Source organism: Lynx rufus, unplaced genomic scaffold (genome assembly GCF_022079265.1).
Source record: "Lynx rufus isolate CCGP_SWC_20201006 ecotype Redwood Valley unplaced genomic scaffold, mLynRuf1.p SCAF_21, whole genome shotgun sequence".
NCBI lineage: Eukaryota > Metazoa > Chordata > Mammalia > Carnivora > Felidae > Lynx > Lynx rufus.
The window spans coordinates 23,820,982-23,839,512 of NW_025814836.1; the positions used below are offsets into that span (position 1 = coordinate 23,820,982).

The 18,531-nt window shown below is 48.5% G+C and overlaps 2 protein-coding genes across 2 annotated transcripts in view; both read right to left on the reverse strand.

The window, feature by feature from the left end:
* Window positions 1-795: 795 nt before the first annotated feature.
* Window positions 796-9,330, reverse strand: NMB (neuromedin B). Its single transcript, XM_047086803.1, has 3 exons — window positions 3,610-9,330; window positions 2,826-2,998; window positions 796-1,137 (listed from the first exon to the last, which is right to left on the reverse strand). The coding sequence occupies exons 1-3, from the start codon at window positions 3,764-3,766 to the stop codon at window positions 973-975; spliced, it is 495 nt and encodes a 164-aa protein (XP_046942759.1). The 5' UTR covers window positions 3,767-9,330; the 3' UTR covers window positions 796-972.
* Window positions 9,331-12,833: 3,503 nt separating this feature from the next.
* The window catches only part of SEC11A (SEC11 homolog A, signal peptidase complex subunit), a 41,082-nt gene continuing 35,384 nt past the window's right edge, over window positions 12,834-18,531 (reverse strand). The window contains exons 5-6 of the mRNA XM_047086656.1: window positions 13,765-13,822; window positions 12,834-13,358 (exon numbers count right to left, since the gene is read on the reverse strand). Coding sequence (XP_046942612.1) covers window positions 13,308-13,358; window positions 13,765-13,822 — 109 coding nt within the window. The 3' untranslated portion in view covers window positions 12,834-13,307. The remainder of the gene's footprint in view (window positions 13,359-13,764; window positions 13,823-18,531) is intronic.

Below are 18,531 nucleotides of genomic sequence, written 5' to 3' on the forward strand. Positions count from 1 at the left end.
AGTGGGCGCGGCCGGCTCGGGCTGGGGGCGTGGCTCACGCCAGCGGGACGGGGCCGAGAGGTGTCCGACCGCCGGCACCAGCGCTCGGTGCCCTTGACCGGCTGGGTCCGGGGTTCTCCCGGCAAAAGCTCCGGGGAAAATGACGTAAAATCCGGGGTTCCCAGGATGTCAGTTCCGGGCGGGGCCTCAGGGACCTAATACCCGCCCGTTTTACGACAGGATATTTGCAGAGCAAAGTGTCAAGGCCAGAGAAAATACTGGATGCCCGGTTAAATTCGAATTTTAGATAAACAAGTTTTTTTTTTTATAAGTATGTCCATGCAGTCTTTAGGACATCTCATACGAAAAAACTATTGATTATTTAAATGAAATCAGAATTTAACTGGGTGTCCTCTATTTTTATTTGGTACTTCTGGCAACTCTACCAAAGGCCAGAGAAGAGAGTAAGCAGACAGCGAGGGCTGGATCCTAGCTCGGCTCACTCTCTTGCATGCTCTGAGCACTCCCCTCGAAGCTTGGCGTGGGAATGAAATGAAATGCGGTGAGCAAAACCCCATCTTGCAGTGTAGGCAGCTCCCTTTTACAGGAGAGGAAACATGAGACTTGCCTGTGCCAGCAGGTGGCAGAGGTGAGTAAGTAAGAACCCAGCGCTTGGCACAGGACCAGGCATATATAACAGGCCCTAGAGTACCTGCTTGCTGAATGAGCGACTGACTTAGGAGTCCTCAGGAGTCTGGTGTCGTGAAGTTTTCTTGGCTTTTTGGAGCCAGCTCCATCTTACTGAGCATCCTGTCCTCCAGTCTTTCGGCCCCCCTTTCCCTCCCATGCCCTCAAACATAGCTGGAAGGAGAGGATCAGACATGCTTCATAAAGAGCTGGGTTTTATTCACAACTTCAACAGGGAAGCAAGAAACACAGCAGGGACATAATTTGTGTCTGCACTGGCAATATTCCTGGCGACACAACCAGAAATCACACTAATGGAGTCACAGAGATTTGAGGCCAGGTTTTACGTCCAGATGGGGCCACTGCCAGGGTCCCGTTCAGCTCCTCCCCTGGGAGGGCACGGTCCAAGCCACGTCGTCGTATCTTCCTCATTAATGGTGTCACTTCTGCACCACTTGCACCAGCAGCCTCCTGTACCGAAGGGGAACACACAGAAGAACTGACCTGGGTGGAGGGGGGAAATGACAGGGGCATCCTGCCATTCCTAAGTGCTAGGCGTCCACAGAGGCAGGCAGGGGCAGGCTCTTAGCCTAGGCAGCCTCCCCCTAGCGCCTTTCTCCCAGAAGAAAAGGTGGGAGGGGTCGGGGTGGTGGTTTCCCAGGGTGACAGCCCAACCTCAGAGTGATCATGACAGTCAAGATCACAGAAGTGAAGTCCATGTGCGTGCCTGGCCCTGGGCCAGTGTCAACGTTTTCCCTCCCCCGCCCTCAGCTCTGCCCCAGACCTCACTTCTGAAGCCCCATCCTCTAGTGCTAGGTACTGCTTCCTCTGAGACTTGCTAGTTGGTCTGCATGCTTTAGGCCTTCAAGACCAACAGCCCCAGCCAGAGGTGACATCATCTCCGTTCAGACTCAGCCAGCCCAAGCTCCTGGCCCTTACATCTGAGGTCCCCAGGGGCTGGCAATTCTGTGCATGAGGAGGACCAGGCATGCTGACTGGGGCTGGAGTTAGACCTTCTCTAGGGAATGCCCCCTCCCTTCCTTCAAAAAGTGTGCACTATATGCTGGGCACAGTGGAGGTATGAAGGTGAGTCTGTAACAGGTGCTGCTGATAGCTCCTGTTTACGAAGTGCTTTCTATGTGCCAGGCGTCATGCTGAGCATGTGACACAAACAGTCTTGTTTAATATGAGATGGGCGCTATCAATCCCATTTTATAAATGAGGAAGATGAGGCTTAGAGGGGTTAAGTGACATTTTTAAGGTCACACAGCTACTAGTTAGGTTAGGAGCCTAGCACGCTGTCCCCAGAACCCACATTCTACCACATTACACTGCCTTCTGCCCACAGTAACAAAGTACCGGGAAGGTTGTGTGGGGTGGGGGCCGCCTCAGGAGCAGGGAATGAAGAGCTGCCCTTCTACCAGGCCAGAGACCAAAGCTGGCTTGGCTCTACTTTGGGGCCTTGGATCTCATAGGTCAGTGGTTTAATGACCAAAGGTAATCTGGCTCCCTCCCCCGACCCCCTCACAAGAAGGCCTCCGGCAACGTCTGGAGGCATGTTTTTCTGTTGTCACAACTGGGCAGGGGGAGGATGCTCTAGTGGATAGAGACAAGGGATACTACAAACTTCCTACAATGCACAGGACAGCCCCCACAACAAAGAATGACGCAGCCCAGGATGTCAAGAGTCCTGAGGTTGAGAAACCCTGCACTGAGGGTCACTGAGGCAGACGAGTGACTGGGAAGAGCACTGGTCAAGGCGAACAAGGTCTGGACTCCGTCTTGGATGCTGACTCTCCTCCTCTCTGGGCCTCAGGGTCCCCACTGTAGCCGTAAGTATCCCCGAGGCATGGCAAACGTGGACAGCTGGGGTGGGGCAGGCCTGGGGGTGGGGGGCACGTCCTGCTGCAAGAGGCTGGCTAATCCTAGGCTGTGACTTTAGACTGAGGACTCGGTGAGGGGGAACTTCTTCCCTACTGGGAAGGTCAGCTTCCTTTCTTCAAAGTCTTCTCCCTTTGAACTCTGGATCATGGGGAGAGCCTGGAATCCCTGGCTTTCTGGGGCCCATCATACCTTGGGGAGAAGTCACACCCTAAGCCACGTGCTGGAACCAGGAGCAGCTTGGTCTCTCCTGGTCCTGAGGGGGGAGCCTGGCTCACCTGGGGGTGAGGTGCTGGGCTGCTAAGGCTCACGCCCAGAACTTTCTTTAGCAGGAGGATCCTGGGCAGATCGTGACTCAGCTGCCGTCTCTGGTCCCTCAGGGAGATGTGGGGAGCTGTTCCCAAGAGGAATGGGCTGGGGGTTTCCAGACTCTTCTTGCCCATGAAGTGACCTAGAAAGGAGGTGCCAAGGCACGAGGAAGGTGGGGAGAGAGGATCCCATCTCAGTGGGAAAGTTCCCCATCTCTCCCAACTTTCAGTTCTTATGGCAGGAAGACCCACGGGCAACCTTCCTCCTCCCTCTCCTCCTCACCAAGGAGCCACAAACACCCCGGGGTTGGTAGCACAGCCCACCTCCGCTTTTCCTGAACACGAGAGGATGGCACAGCTGGAAGGAGGGAAACTCTGCCAGCTGTGCTGCCTGCTTTCCAGGGGCCGGGCGAGGACAAGGAGGAAAGCGGAGAAGGAAGAAGTGTCTGCCAGGTGCAGGGGCAGAGAAGACGCACCAGAGGACACAAGAGGATTCAGTAGACTCTTGCCTAAGGCCAGGGGCACCGGCTGGCAGGCAGATCTAGGATCCAGCCCCAGTTCTGCTTTAACTGGCTGAGCGATCTCAGCCAAGTCACTGAACTGTCTGGGTCTCAAGTTTTCCATCTATTAAATTAGACGGGTTCCAGGGTCCTCATCCACGCAGACACCAGAGTCCGTGGCTGAGGAACGGCCTGAGAAGGGAAATGGGATCAGAGCACGGAGAAGGGCGCTTGCGCGGGTCCCGAAGACTTACCGGTGGCCCAGAGGTTGCCCCGCGGGTGCACTCGGATCTTGCTGGCCCTGCTGCGGGGCTCCGGAGAATCCCAGCTGAGCGGCGCGGCGCCCGCAGCGAGCAGAGCGAAGAGCAGGAGGCCGCCTAGCAGCCGAGCGCCCCCCGCCCGCAGGGTCATGGCTCTGCCCTCGCCGAGCCTCCGCCCCGGCGCGCTTCGCAGCCACTACGGCCGGGGCCCCAGCCTTCCCTCCTTTTAAACCCGCGCTCCTCGGGGGGCGGAGCCTGCTCCGAGGAACCCGCCCCTGGCGCGCTCGCGGCCGCCCCGCCCCCGCAAGATGCGGGGCGCCGCGCCCGTCGCTTCGGCCACCGCCTGGGTACCGCGTCCGCAGGGCGGGCGCCCAAGCCCACTATCTTCAGGCAGAGGACCCCCCACTACGGGGAGGGGGGGCGGGGCGAAGCCCGTTCCCCTGGCCGCCCCCTCGCGTCTCCCACTGGCTTTCGGGCCACGAGTGGTTACTTCTTGGAGTCTCTCATTTATAAGGGTAGAAGTGGGGGCGAGGACACTGGCGCTGCAGTGCCCAGCAAAGTCCCGGGCAGCAGGCGAGCCATAAAATGCCTGCCAGCCCTTCCCTCTTCGGGAATACGACCCGTGTTCACCCTACTCTCGGCCCTCTCACCGCCAGCTCACCAGAGGTGATGTCGAAACCACAGCAGGTGCTGGGGTGGGCAATGCAGAGCAATGGATGGGGGGATAGTGAACACCCCTCGCCCCAGGAACGGACGCTCTACTTGGGGGGCGACCAGCCTATCACTTCGGCCGAAAGCGGATCTCTGGGTCAGGGAAGTAGAAAGAGCACCAGACCAAGAGTTCATATGCAAACCGTGTGACCTCGTTGAAGCTCACTTTCTTCGGCTGTAAAATAGTAATAACCACGTTGCCCCGTTTTTAATAATTTTACATTTCTTAGCACAGTCACGTTGTGGCAGGAAGCAGCAGTCCTGCAGACGGCCCTCTCACAGCCAGCACTCTCCTCCTCCCAAGTCCACACCTGTCTTGGAAAGAACTTTTGGGTCAGTGGCATCACTTAATGAGTAAGACACTGTGCTCCAGAATAATACTTTTATTTTTGCTTAAAGGTTCACTAAACACCAATGTTCGGGAGCATCAAGGTAGGCACAGTAGGGAGACAGAGGGTAATTCCCAGCTGCCAAGGGAGTTTACCGTCTCATTGGAGAAACAGAGCACCAAAGGAGTGAATGATGGGGGAGCGTGAGTGCAGACCAACCCGGGGTTCTGGGCTCTTCCCTGAAACACTGCACAGTGTGGCTGTGACAGAACCTACGCCCCAGTGTGGCTCAGTAATGCTGCTCCGTATTATTAATCTCACACGTATCCAGCGCAGCACGGGCTGCTAACTCTATGGATCACCATCCTAAACGGGGAAGTGTATATGAGAGGCTGGTTGTCATGCTGAATTCCCAGGAGCATGACATACAGGACAGGGACACTCCATTCCTGGCCCTGGCTTTCCCCCCCAATCTCCTTGCTTCTCACCCCCCACCCTGGCATTTACACCTCTCTGCATTCTTGTCACTGTTTAGCTGTGGTGTACAGATATAGCTCTTATCACCTTCCCATCACAACTCCCTCTGTGACCCCCTCCCTCTCCTCTGGCCCACGGATGTAGAAATTAGTGGGAACACACACGAGGAACCTTATTTGGTAGGTTTATCTCTCATTTTATAACTGGAAACAGGCTCAGAGGTTGAGTCACTCGCCCAGACGTCACACCAGAATCAGACTTCGGGTCCGCTTGGATCACTCTGTCAGGCCCCCAAAGTCATGAGGGCAGATGCTATTTCCCTAAACCACACCCACTCCCATTTTACCATCAAAGTGTAACCATCTCAAAGCTGGTTTGGATTTCTCAGGGGAGAAAGGGAGCAGGCACTGAATTCAGAGTTTGCCCTCGCTTCTAAAGGTGACCCTGGGACCGTGGGTTCTGCTCTGACAGGTTCATTTACACTCCAGACAAGCCTCCTCTGTCACAGCATGGGTCCACAGCTACAAGACTGTCCCCAGGTGCCCCCAGGGGGATCATTTTATCTGTCAGGCTAGCACAGCAAGCACGGGGGCCTGAGAACCCTGCAGAAAGAAGCAGGGTAGAGCCCCACCGCCAGCCATAAAACACTGTCCCAGGGATGAGCAGCACTAGGCAAGCAGAGGGGGTGGCTTGCCCAAGACCACAATTCCAAGCTCGATGCCCCAGTGAGCGTGCTAGGCTCTGAGTTTAGAACGAGGACCTCGAGTGCCCGCTGCCTGTTCCCCAAGTCTACTGTGACGGCAAGGGAAGTCTAAGGGCTGCCATCCCACTGGGAAGACGGACAGTGAATCATCTGGAGGCTCGTGGAGAAGCTCTTCGGTGCTCACACTTGGCCCTTCCCAGGTTTCTACAACACTCAAGGATATCCGAAGGCGCAGAGAAGATTCACAGGACAATCCAAAAGATGATTGAGGGGTGAACGATACACGGCAAATCCTCTTATAACCAATGCCGACGAAACATTTAAACTGCACCATGGTTTTTAATCAAAGATGGCTTTGAATAAAGGACACATGTATTATTCTTTGCTATATTTTCATTAAATTAGGATCAATTACAAGTTACATCTTTTCACAACTGCATCTTTTCTGTTGTTTTCCCAAAGTACTTACACGCACGTTCCTTTGATCACTGACACTATTTTGACGTAGTAAAGATTGGTATGACGCCCATTTTATAGATGGGTTAACGCAAGGACAAAGCGAGTTAGTCACACAGAAACTAATAAACAAATGGAGAAAACCAGAGTGGACTTCACACACGTGAAAGGTGCAGAGGACAACGGGGGAAGGGAAAAGCAGAAACTTAGACACACACGAGTCTGGTGAAAAGGAAGGACAGTAAACCCAGAGCTGCTCAGAAAAGGACGCTGTAGGAGCACTGGTGGCACACTCTTGAGCACAGATCTGTGCCCGTGTGGGCCGGGAGGCTGAAGAGAAGCACACTGAGCTGTATCTCAGGTCGTGCTCAGGAAAGCTGTGTAGAATCAGGGAAACAGCAGAATCCTTAAGAGAGGAGAGGAGACTCAGGGATGGAGGATACAATTTCTCAGCCAGAGGGAGCACATAAAGATTAGCTACAAAATCAGAACACTAACCGTTAGTAAGGAAATACTGCAGAAACCGAAACTGCCAAAACACAAAGTGGTTTTTAAAGGCAATATTCAGAAAAAGAGAAAATCCCTCCATCTGACAAAGTGAGGGCAATCCCAACGGTGGCTAAGGGGGCAACGCAGCTGCTGCTCAGGGACGTCCCGAAAACCCGAGAGAGGGGGCGGCCCCAGGCCCAGCACTCATGTTACCTGGGTGGAACCACCATGTACTTCAGGGGACATTTCAGTAACTGAAATAAATACCCCTTAAGGTCCAGAGCGCCTCACTATTTCTAAGCGATTCGCTCATCTGAGCAAGCCCACAGGACAGCCTAGAGCCTCTGAAGAATTCCCAAGAGCCCTGTAGGCGTGGGATCTATTCCAAATGAAAGGGTCTCATCAGATATGACAGAGGTACAAGGACAGGGTGATGACCCCTAACAGTGTGACATGAAAACAGCAACAGGCAGGTCTCTTAACTTCTGGTTTCTCTTATGTAAAATGCAAGTTTATTCTGAAGACTGAATGAGAGAAAATAAAAATCTGTCACAGATTCAAAAGCACTTAGCCGAGCACATGGCAGACTCTAAGTACCCTGTCTTATTAGCTGGGTCCTGGGAAAAGCAGAGCCTGCCTCACATCTGAAGCCCATTACAGGGGAGGGAGGGGTCCCTGGGTAGCCTTTAAAAGTGTGTTGACACCACAGTCAGCAAAATGCCTGTTACACTGCAAGCCGTCTGGTCGACTAAAAAGGCTAGCATATTGACCTCAGCTTTTGGCCCATTCCAAGAGACAAGTTCTAGAGCGATTTCTCTTTTTTCGCTTAAATAAGTTGTCAGGCTAAGTCTCATGCCAGGGATTTAGTTGCCCGCCTGACACAAATCCAGAGTACCAACTCTCTTAACTAGACTCCTTGATTTAAAGCTGGAATCCAGCTTATCAATCTAAATTAACTGGCCAATTAAAGGAAAGGGAAATGACTCTTAACCAAGAGTAGGTACCATTCCAGAAACTCCTAAGATTCGTAGAATAGGGATTTATAGTTTAAAAATCATATTCTCTCCCTCCACATATGACATGCATACATATTCAATATAATATAACTGTATATGAGAGTCATATTCAATATAATGTAACAGCATATGAGAAGGAAGTCAGTCTTGTTTTTACAACAAAAACGAGAAAAAGCAAGAGAAAATATTCTTTGCTAGAGAGGATGGAGGTTGCATATAACAGACCTGAGGGGGGAGTTGGCCAGAATGGAGAAGAGGGAAGAGATTTTATGTTTCTTAAAAGAGGCCATGAGTTTTAAAAGGTTAAGGAACACCGTTCTACAGGAAAGGTGCCGGGGGCTCCTGGCTGGTTAGACGGGTAGCCGGTGTTTGGCGAGGTGGCTCTGTGCGGAAGCGGCCGACCATACCTGTACTACAGAACGTTCTCTGGAACAGTTACATGGAAATCATGAGGCTACTCAACGTAGAGATTACTGCAGAACATCACCCAGTGCCCTTGTGGTGGGGTCCCAGAAGAGAGAGGTCTTGGTCCTCGTGTACCATTACAAGGTTTTTTGGCGTTGTTGGTGGTTCCATTTTATGTCCATTCCATAAGGCACAGAAACGACTGCCTCCCTGTTTACATGAGCCGGAAGGAGTTGCGAACCAAGTCTACGGATCTCCTCTGGCAGACGGCGGAATGTCTGACGTGTCTTGTGATCACTAACCCACCTCTCGTTTCATCCTTTCCTCTCCCACACTTGGTCCCACCCTGGACTCTTCAGTTATGTTATATCTAATCACATGGTGGGTACCACGCGTATCTTGATAAGCTGTTCCAAGCCCTTCCTGGAACAAATCCTTCTGGAACAATTTATTTATCAATCAATAAATCTAAAACGTGCAAAGCACTGTGACAGGGAGGAGAGGGTACACAAGGATGAGCCAGAGGCTGGCCTTGTCTCCACGCCTCTCAGGAACCCGTCGGGATGTGGGACACACACATGACGCACCACTCTGAGCGCGCTGTTTAGGAGGACGTGGACAACGGGGAGGGGCGGGTTGGGAAAACAAGAAAAAAAGAAAAGAAAAAAAGAGGGCTCAAATCAAGTCCTGACGGCACCGAGCAAGAAGCACTAGCAGAGAATGAAACACACTCCTCCCCTGAGCTCCCTCCGCGTCTGTAACCCCACTTATGGGCGCCCTGTGGGAAAACTGTTCACATGTGGCTCCGGTTAAGGCATGGAGTTCCTAGCAGTTCCCTGCCTTACTCAACTTTGTATCCCCAGGGGCAGGACCAGACCTGGCACAAACTAGATGCTCAGTAAGTGTCTGCCGAGTGCAAAAGCTGTTAGCAGGTCGAGAAGTGAGCAGGCGCTCCGGGCAGAGCGACCAGCATAAGCAAAGGCTAGATGTCTATCCACTGAGACCAATGTCAAGGGTAGAAGAGCTGAGAAAAAGTCCTATATGACACTCGGAAGGCAATGTCTTCACTATTAAAAAAAATTTTTTTTTAGTGCTTATTTGAGAGAGAGAGACAGAGAGACAAAGTGAGACAGAGTGCCAGCAGGGGAGGGACAGAGAGAGAGGGAGACACAGAATCCGACGCAGGCTCCAGGCTGTTAGCACAGAGCTGGATGTGGGGCTCGAACCCACGAACTGTGAGATCATGACCTGAGCCGAAGTCGGACGCCTAACCGACCGAGCCATCCAGGCACCCCCTTCACTATTTTTTTTTAATAATTCCTGCATATTCTAGTCTTTAATGAACATTTCTTAGTTACAGAGAATTCCTTCTATGCCCAGACTCAACACTTGTGTGTTAAGGCTCATATTTGTTGTTTATTTCTTTTTTTTTTTTTATTTTTTTTATTTTTTTAAATTTTTTTTTTTTCAACGTTTATTTATTTTTGGGACAGAGAGAGACAGAGCATGAACGGGGGAGCGGCAGAGAGAGAGGGAGACACAGAATCGGAAACAGGCTCCAGGCTCTGAGCCATCAGCCCAGAGCCCGACGCGGGGCTCGAACTCATGGACCGCGAGATCGTGACCTGGCTGAAGTCGGACGCTTAACCGACTGCGCCACCCAGGCGCCCCCGTTGTTTATTTCTAAAAGTCTATCTGGTATTACTTATAGTTCTAGTAAGGGAGAATGCTAACAAAGATACACTTTGCCAGAAAATAGTCTCAATAGGCCATCCTGACAGATGGGCATCTCGAGGAAGGTGGACAATCCATTTAACTGGCTAGAATCAGCTGGATCACTCCAGAAGCTCAACAGTGATAAAGGTCATAAGAAGGGTGCCCTCAGATGCTGAGATAGCCCTACACATTGCCCTTAGAGGTTGTATGGACTTGGTAACACACGAGAACAAATGACCAAAATATGCACTTAAAGGTCACAGAGCCTTTACTCTCAGCCTAGGCTCTCTGAGAAGCCTCGGACTCTTTAAGAAAGGTGACAAACGCCAATGCTTCTCCCGCGGAGAAAGAAAATGCAGGAAGAGTCCAAGGACGAACACAAAAGGAAGAAAACAGGATTAACATAAAAAATTCTAGAAAGAGAACATGCTGTTTAAATGGAACCACGGGGAGAGAAAGTTTTCAGATTCAAATCTGGCAAGAACAAGATAATGTACTTACTAAATAACAGGAAAGTGCAAATCACTTTAATGATTCATATGCTCTGCCCCAGAATAACAGCTCAACAATAATGCTGCCCTAAGTTACCGCCTCTGGCTCCAATGCATGGTTACGCTGAACATTTAGAACAAGCTACTAGATGTTACCGGGACAGCACAGTACAGCGTCTGTAAAACAGCGCCCCTGTATTAGAGGAGCCTGCAATTTGATGGGGGAACTTGCAGCCATGTCCACAAACTTACACATCATTTATGGTCCAAAAAGAGACACTTTTTAAACGGGGCACTAAAATTAATTAACAAGTGGAAATAATCTTAAACAGGCACAGACTGGCACGCAGCAGGGAAACTGAGACATAAAGTCACCAAGCAAAGGGAACCACTGACTGTGTTTCTCGATTCAGGTGATGGCAATGAGAAGTGGAATGACAGGGGTAAATGTAGGGCTTTTAAGTGACTAATAAATATGGTGGGAAAATGAAAAATCTATGTGACCACTCCTGCGAAGAAAAGGTGAAATCTGGAGGGGGAGTTTGCAGGAATGGCTATGAGCTTAAGTTTAAAGAGGGGACAATCAAGTGGAAGCATCCAGAGGGAACAGAGAGACATGGGCCAGAAGTGAGGACAGGTATTTGCGAGTAACTTGTAGAGAATTCCTCGCTGGGCTGGTGACAGTTGGGTGAGTCACAGCAGAGAGGCAACCCCAAGATCAAATTCTCACTTGAAGTTTTATTGATCTTGATGGCTCTTGGATCCCCGACACTCACAACGGGCAAGCCCTCCGAACTGCCCGCTAGCCTAGCCAAATCTCAAAGAGCTTACAATTCCATAAAACACCAAAATGAACATCTCTGGTGTGCCAGCCATTCTCGAAGAGCTTTTAGAACACATTATGCTGACTGATAATACAATTGCCCAGCTTTAAGCCAGTCTTAGGTGTTAGCACTAAACTAGACAATATACAAACGGATAACATAAAACCTCTCTCCCAGTATAATCTTTATTTTTGGCTGGTAGAGTAATGCAAATATTCCTGAATGATTTGATTGCTTCGCACACAAATTCAGCTGTTGCCTCCAACAAGAGCATCCAGCACAGGAGCAAAAACAAAACTGGGTGTGAAAATATGCAAATGAGGAAAATATTACTGTCTTAACTGCGTAAGCGTGTACGGAGAAGACATCTGGACAGCTGAGGATACAAGTACGAGGATGCTTACACTCAGGCAGGCTAGGATCACAAGGCGCCCCAGGGGCAGCGAAGCACACTGGTTCTCCAGGGTAGTCCCCAAGAGGACGCTACAGAAACAGAGCCTGGGCAATCAGGCCAAGCAGTTAACCCCCGTCCTCTGCGGGCGATCAGGAGGGAAGAAATGGAGTGAATGGCAATTTTCTACCGTTCTGCACACAGGAGACTGCTGCCACATTCTCGTGGCGCAGGAGAAAACCTAAGTACAATATAAGCCTCACGGGCAGATTCAAAGAAGCACTTGTTAGCAGGGATTTGCCAAGTTTCATACTCGGCTGAGATCATTAAGAGCCCACGTCCAAAGTCTCAAGGCTAAAGCCTAGTTAATGGATTTAGGATGGCACTACTCCCTATTCGGGAGAGCTTCAGAAGATTAACTGTTCTTATTTTTAAACTGTCTCTGTTTTTTAATGGTAAGTCCATCAGCATTAAAGTGTGGACCGATTCCTACTTTAGCTGAGCAAATAATGGAACCTGCTCATTTAGCCCCACACAGAAAATTTGCTTACTTTCAGGTTTCACATTAATACAAGAAGAGAACAAAAAGAATCAAGAGTACTTTGTACTTAAAAACACACTGGCTTACCCTACGCTAGCCATTTCCCGAACTGCCTCCATATTAGAAGAAGAAAAACACAACCGGGCCTGGCATTCACCACTTTAAAACCCTGCCTTCCTGAAGTCTGCATCAGAGAAAAGCGAAGCCAGGCACTTAAGAGAACAGGTTCAGGCAAAGTAGTTTTTAAAAAGCAAGGAGCATGCCTGGCCTCCAGCACCTTCCTCTGGCTTCCTCCAGATGCCGAAACACACTGCCACCGTGTAGAAAGGGCTGAGAGTCTCAAGTGAAGAAAAGGGCAGGAGCCTTTACAGCACAGTGAGGGTTTTCTGAACCTTCCAGCAACACAAACCACGTCTCTACCCATCTGGATCACACCCCAGTGAAGAATCAATTTCACGGCTAAGAGATTTCCTACGAATGTCAACGGGCATTGCTGCTCCACAAAAACAAAAACAAAACACACACACAAACAAGAAACAGTGGTTGGTATCAGGACAACCTTCTTAGCTGAAGGACTGTTCACATCAAAGTCTGTATCTCCCCAAGGGTGCTAAGAACCGGCAGAGGAAGGCAAAGCTTTCCCGACAAACACAAGTCAGGGATAAGGGGTTCGATATGCAAAGTCTTTTATTTAAAATTTGAAAAGTTAAGACTTACGACCACCTCAGTCTACGCCATTCCCACCTCATAGGGAGGAATGACAGGTTCAGACTCGTGCAGAGCTGCATGAATTTACAGAACTCTGTAGGCACTTTAGAAGTGAAGCTTGGCTTCAAAATACAAACACTGGGGGCTTTGGCTCAACCTTTTAATATAAAAAATTCACTGATGTACAAAAATGTGAAAGTGTGACAATGACAACATATGAAATCCTGTGATTGAGAGTCCCCTCGAGAGCGCGCCATGGTGCCCGTGCACCCGCCCACACATACCCTGGCGTGGAAACAGAAGCTAATGCAAACCATTGCTACCAAGAAGCGCCGACATGAGCGTTCTCCACTCCACCAATCACAGACCAGTATCTACTCCGAACATTCAATAACGAAAAGTACGGCATCTTCCGGGAACAGCAAGGCAGACTTCTTACTCACGATGGACCAGCACAAATAAACCCAGCAAAAAGAGTACCGCGTACTGGAAAATAAACACAGAACGTCACAAATCAGAGCTTTTAAAAGTTTACAGGTCCTCAGAGTTCATGAATAAGCGGGTCTTTGTGGCCATGATAAATTACTAAATTATCCAACTAGCTGGTAATCCCTTTAACAGTTTTCCAAAATTAAACAAAAGATCATATATACATATTTATTAGAGAGCAAAAAAGAGAGAGAGTGTGAGTGGGGAGAGGGGCAGAGGGACAGAGACAGAGAAAATCTCAAGTAGGCTCTATGCTCAGCACAGAGCCCAACGCGGGGCTTGATCCCACTACTCTGGGATCATGAGCTGAGCCGAAATCAGGAGTCAGACGCTCAACCAACCGAGCCACCCAGGCGCCCCAAAAGATCCCATTTTTAATGAAACAAACAGTGTAGGCTCTTACCTTAAATTTAGGGTAGTCATTCATGAGGATCGTCACAATCCCAATATAAGGAACAAATCTAAACAAACAAACAAAAAACTGATCATCACAGAACTCCCCAAGCAGCCATTCTCATTAACCAAATATTCTCAATTATCTTCCACAGAAAACTAATTTTTCAGTTCACAAAGTCCATTCGCACAGACTGTCCTAGAAGATCCTTTCAACAACTCATGTGACAGGGAAGTTAGGAATATCACCATTTTATAGATGAGGAAACAGATGCTCATGCTTGAGGTCCATGGCTTCTGTGGCCAAGAACCAGAACCAGATCTAAGGTCTCAGGCCTCTACATGGTGGCTCTCAGGCCACATGCGGACTCAGTGCTAGGGGCTGGGTTTGTGGTCATAACCCTCAGGGAGTGGTCAATATCTCTGGGGAGACAAGGCAAACACAGCCAGATTGTTATAAGGTACTTCATAGTAAATGTCCAAAAAGAGAGCGAAAGAGCTCCATTACAGTACTGAAGATTTCAGCACCCTCTCGTTTGTTCGCCACCTGTACTCTGGCTCTCTTAATCCTGAACCTTTTTCCAGAACAGTTCAAATCACCATATGCAGCAGACCAGTCTCACCAACCATCTTCCTTCACATGTCTGCAGAAGCGGACTTTGAGGACCACAAACTTTCCCTGAAACCCCTTCCTCCGTGGTTTCTCTAACACACCACAAATCTATTTCTCTACCTACCTCTCGGCTGCTATCCCTTTGGTGTTTTTTCACTAGTCTTTCTTTCCCCTCGCCCGTAAAGTTTATCCCCTGAAAACTAGGTAAAACCACTGTTAAATAACCTCATAGACCTGATATATTTCCTTTGAAGTCTTTACCACAATACTTCTAAAGTTTATTTATTTATTTGGGGGGCAGGCAGAGTGAGAGAGAATCTCAAGCAGGCTCTGCACTGTCAGCGCTGAGCCCAACATGGGGCTCGAACCCATGAACCACGTGATCATGATCTGAGCTGACATCAAGAGTCGAACGCTTAACAGACTGAGCCCCCTAGTTTTTTTTTATTATGTAACTAGCTGCACAACTAGCTATATAGCGTCTGTCTCTCCTACTAGACTCTAAGCTCTGTAAGCGCAAAAACGATGCCAGTCTTGCTCCCCAGTGTATCCTCAAGGCCAAACATAACACCTTGCACTGGTCGTAAGCATCTAGTAAATACTGCCTGACTGAATGTTTGCATGTCCAGGCCTCTTTTTTCCCCTTTCCCTTGGAGACCTCATTTGCTGCAGGACTTCACTTCTCCCCTCGATGCAAAATACTCAACTTCCTAAGAATTCAGGGGAGAAAGAAAAGGTCAGCAGGGGCCGTCAACGTGGAAGGAGATGGCAGTTAGCAAATGAACAACTTTCTTCTTTCTCCTCCTGTTTTACCGCCTCCACTTTTACTCCAGGGTGGGCTCCATGATACTGACCCAGAGCCTGTCCTAGAGAAGGGAGGCTGGACTGAGGTGGAGACTGAACTTTGCATACTTTAAAACAGCCCAGATGCTTCTACTATTCAGGGCTGTGCACCATGCCAAAGGTGCACAATGGGCAACGACCTCTGACATCACCCCTCCCTATGGAAGCCTTAAGGCAAGCTTGAAAAGCAGAAGTTTTGTCTTTGGTGCACTTCACTTCCTTTGAAGAACTCCTCTTACTTCCTGTCTCCGGTCCTCACCCCGTCCTGGCAGCATTACCAGACCCATCCCTCTCTCTCCCCATTCCCAAACTCTCATTCCATAAGTTGGTGTTTCCTAAGACCTAGGCCTCCTTTGTCAGAATCACGTGGATAGCCTGTTAAAACGTGGTGGATCTTCCCCAGATTTGTGGAGTCAGAGCATCTATGGAGGGTGGGGCCCAGATAGTGCTTCTGCACTCTCGGGTAGCAGAGACTCAGTTCTAGCTAGTGAGATGCCTGGACCTGGCATGTGGAGGCAAATAATACCCCTCCTAGGGCCCAGGCTTTAGTTTCAACCCCTGGGACCTCTAAGAGCTGAAAACTCACAGTCCCTCCAGGATGGCAGAGCTAAGTTCCAGGAGGGTAGATTCAGGTTTTCTATAGTTTTAATACGTATTTTTTCTTTTTAATGTTTTAACTGTTATTATTTTGTCTCATTCATAGCATCTTCATAAAAGCAATAGCTTTCTGTGGGGTGAATCATCTAATTTAAGAATGTGAAGACAGGGGTGCCTGGTGGCTCAGTCGGTTAAGCATCTGACTTGGTTTCGGCTCAGGCCACGATCTCATGTTTTCGTGAGCTTGGGCCCCACGTTGGGCTCTATGCTGGCAGCACGAAACCTGGTTGGGATTCTCACTCTCCCTCTCTCTCTGCCCCTCCTCCACTCACACTGTCTCTGTATCTCTCAGAATAAATAAATAAGCTTACAAAAAAAAAGGATGTAAAGACAGATGCCTCACAGTCAAATGCAGACTAAATGCGATAAAAGCACCTGTGAGTTCTACTAAACCAGGACCAGGCTGCTTATTCTGGTCTGATGATTAATCAGCAGCCATTCTCACAGACAGGACTTTTGCTGTTCCCTCCACGCATTATCCATGCTCCAAGAGCTTTCGGCTCCCAGTGATCATACAGCCTGTTTATGGGTTACCCGTGGAAGTGTCTTTCCCCCCTAAGGCTGGTTTTTTCCTTGCCCCAACACAAGTGAAAATGGCAGCAACTTGGACTTTAGGAGCAATGGAAGCAAATAATATGTCAGGCAGCCCAAAGTCAAACAAAAGATTTAATTCTTCGTCTCACTGGTTCCCTCCATGGACAGAGGCACCAAAGGTGCAAATCAAGTGCACAACGCTACCATTATCGGTCGTCTTAAATTCACATCAGGCGCACGTTTCCCTACTCTGCTCAGAGAAACTCTGCTAAAGCTGAGTTGATAATAAGCAGAAGAAGGTTTAAAAGAAGTGAGACAAGTGCCACCCAGAAAGCCATCTCCAAGAGCGGCTGGTGCCACGTTAACAACCAGGAGGTAGAGGACGGATAAACACATGTCCCTGGGGTTCTTGGGACCAGAGGTGCTGGGGAGGGACGAACTAGCTGCTCACACTTGGGAGAAAATGATTTTGTCAGTTGTCAAAAGGGAGGTCTCTATCTGGGAGGTGACTTTAAAAGGGTCATTGTTTCTACCCCAGAATGACGTTTCGAGTTAAGGAAAAAGTACATTTGAAAAGCCTCGTCCTTAAAACTGACTTTAGTGAACAGCGAGCTAAATCACTCTGCTCCTTTCTGTTTATGTCTCTCTTCATTGTCACTACATCCCACTGCTCAGCTTCTGCCTGTCTTTTGTCTTTCTCTACTCTTATGGCTAAGGTCCTCTTGTGTTTTTCAACATCCTGAATTTAGGCAGAAATCACTCCTACTAGATACTTGGTTGGTTCAGTATTAGTTTCACTTTCTACGGGTTGTCTTTATTACATGTTATAACATGAATAAGGCTTGAAAACATTCTGCTAGGTGAGAGAAGCCAGACATAAACGAAGACCACATATTGTAAGATTCGGTTTATATAAAACATTCAGAACAGGCGATGCATAGAGACACAAAGTAGATTAGCGGTTGCCAGGGGCTGCGGGGAAAGGGGACAGGGACTGGCTGCCGAGGAGTATGGAGTTTTCTTTTGGGAGAGCGGCCGTGCTCTGAGATTAGACAGTGGTGATGGCTGTGTAACTTTGTGGATATAATAAAACCCACTGAACTGCGCACTTCTACAGGGTGAACTTTATTTTCTAATATATGTGAATTCTATCTCAATAAAAGTGATTTACCTTTTTATTTAGGGCCTTAGGCCTCAGCGTACAACTTTTTACTGGGCAACTATTTGAAAAAAAAAAAAAATTTTTTTTTTTTTTTTTTTAATTGCATAAAGACATTTGCACCAGTCACTGACTGACCTGAAAAAAAGTTATCCTCAAGGTTTGGGTACAGTCTGACTTTGAATTATCAGTTTAGTGTTTTGTAGACAAATTTCCACAAAAGGTGGTGCTCTGCCCACTGTGTCAAGGTGTCAGTATAATCAACGCCAAGTAAATCTGTACAGCTAAGGGTCTGTGTGCCTGCTGTGTCCCAGATGTTTATACTTGGTGGAAAGTTATTTAGTTCAGAAATTGCCAGGCTATTACTTTTCTTTTTTTTTTTTTTTTTTTTTTCAGGCTATTACTTTTCTTAATTAAAAGCTACAAAAAGGTCTGTATTTTCAATGTTGGGATTTTATTTTATTTTTTTAAAGATTGTATTTTTTGGGGGGTGCCTGGGTGGCTCAGTCCGTTGAGCGTCTGGCTATGGATTTCAGTGTCACGAGTTCAAGCCTTGTGTTGGGCTCATGCTGAGCACAGAGCCTACTTAAAAAATAAATAAGTAAAATTAAAAAAAGATTGTACTTTTAAGTAATCTCTTTAATCTCTTTTAAGTAATCTCCGAACTAGCCAGGTGCCCCTCAATGTTGGGATTTTAGAAATAACACTGTATATAGATAAAGATTTTTAAAAAATTCTTCAGAAAGACATACTTTAAGCATGTGCAGGGGTACCTGATTGGTTCAGTCGGTGAAGCAGGCGATTCTTGATCTCAGAGTTGTGAGTTCAAGCCCTATGTTGGTGTAGAGATTAGTTAAAGCATGTTTTAAAATGTTTATTTATTTTTTGAGAGAGAGAGAGAGTGTGAGTGAGGGAGGGGCAGAGAAAGAGAGAGGGAGACACAGAATTCGAAGCAGGCTCCAGGCTCCGAG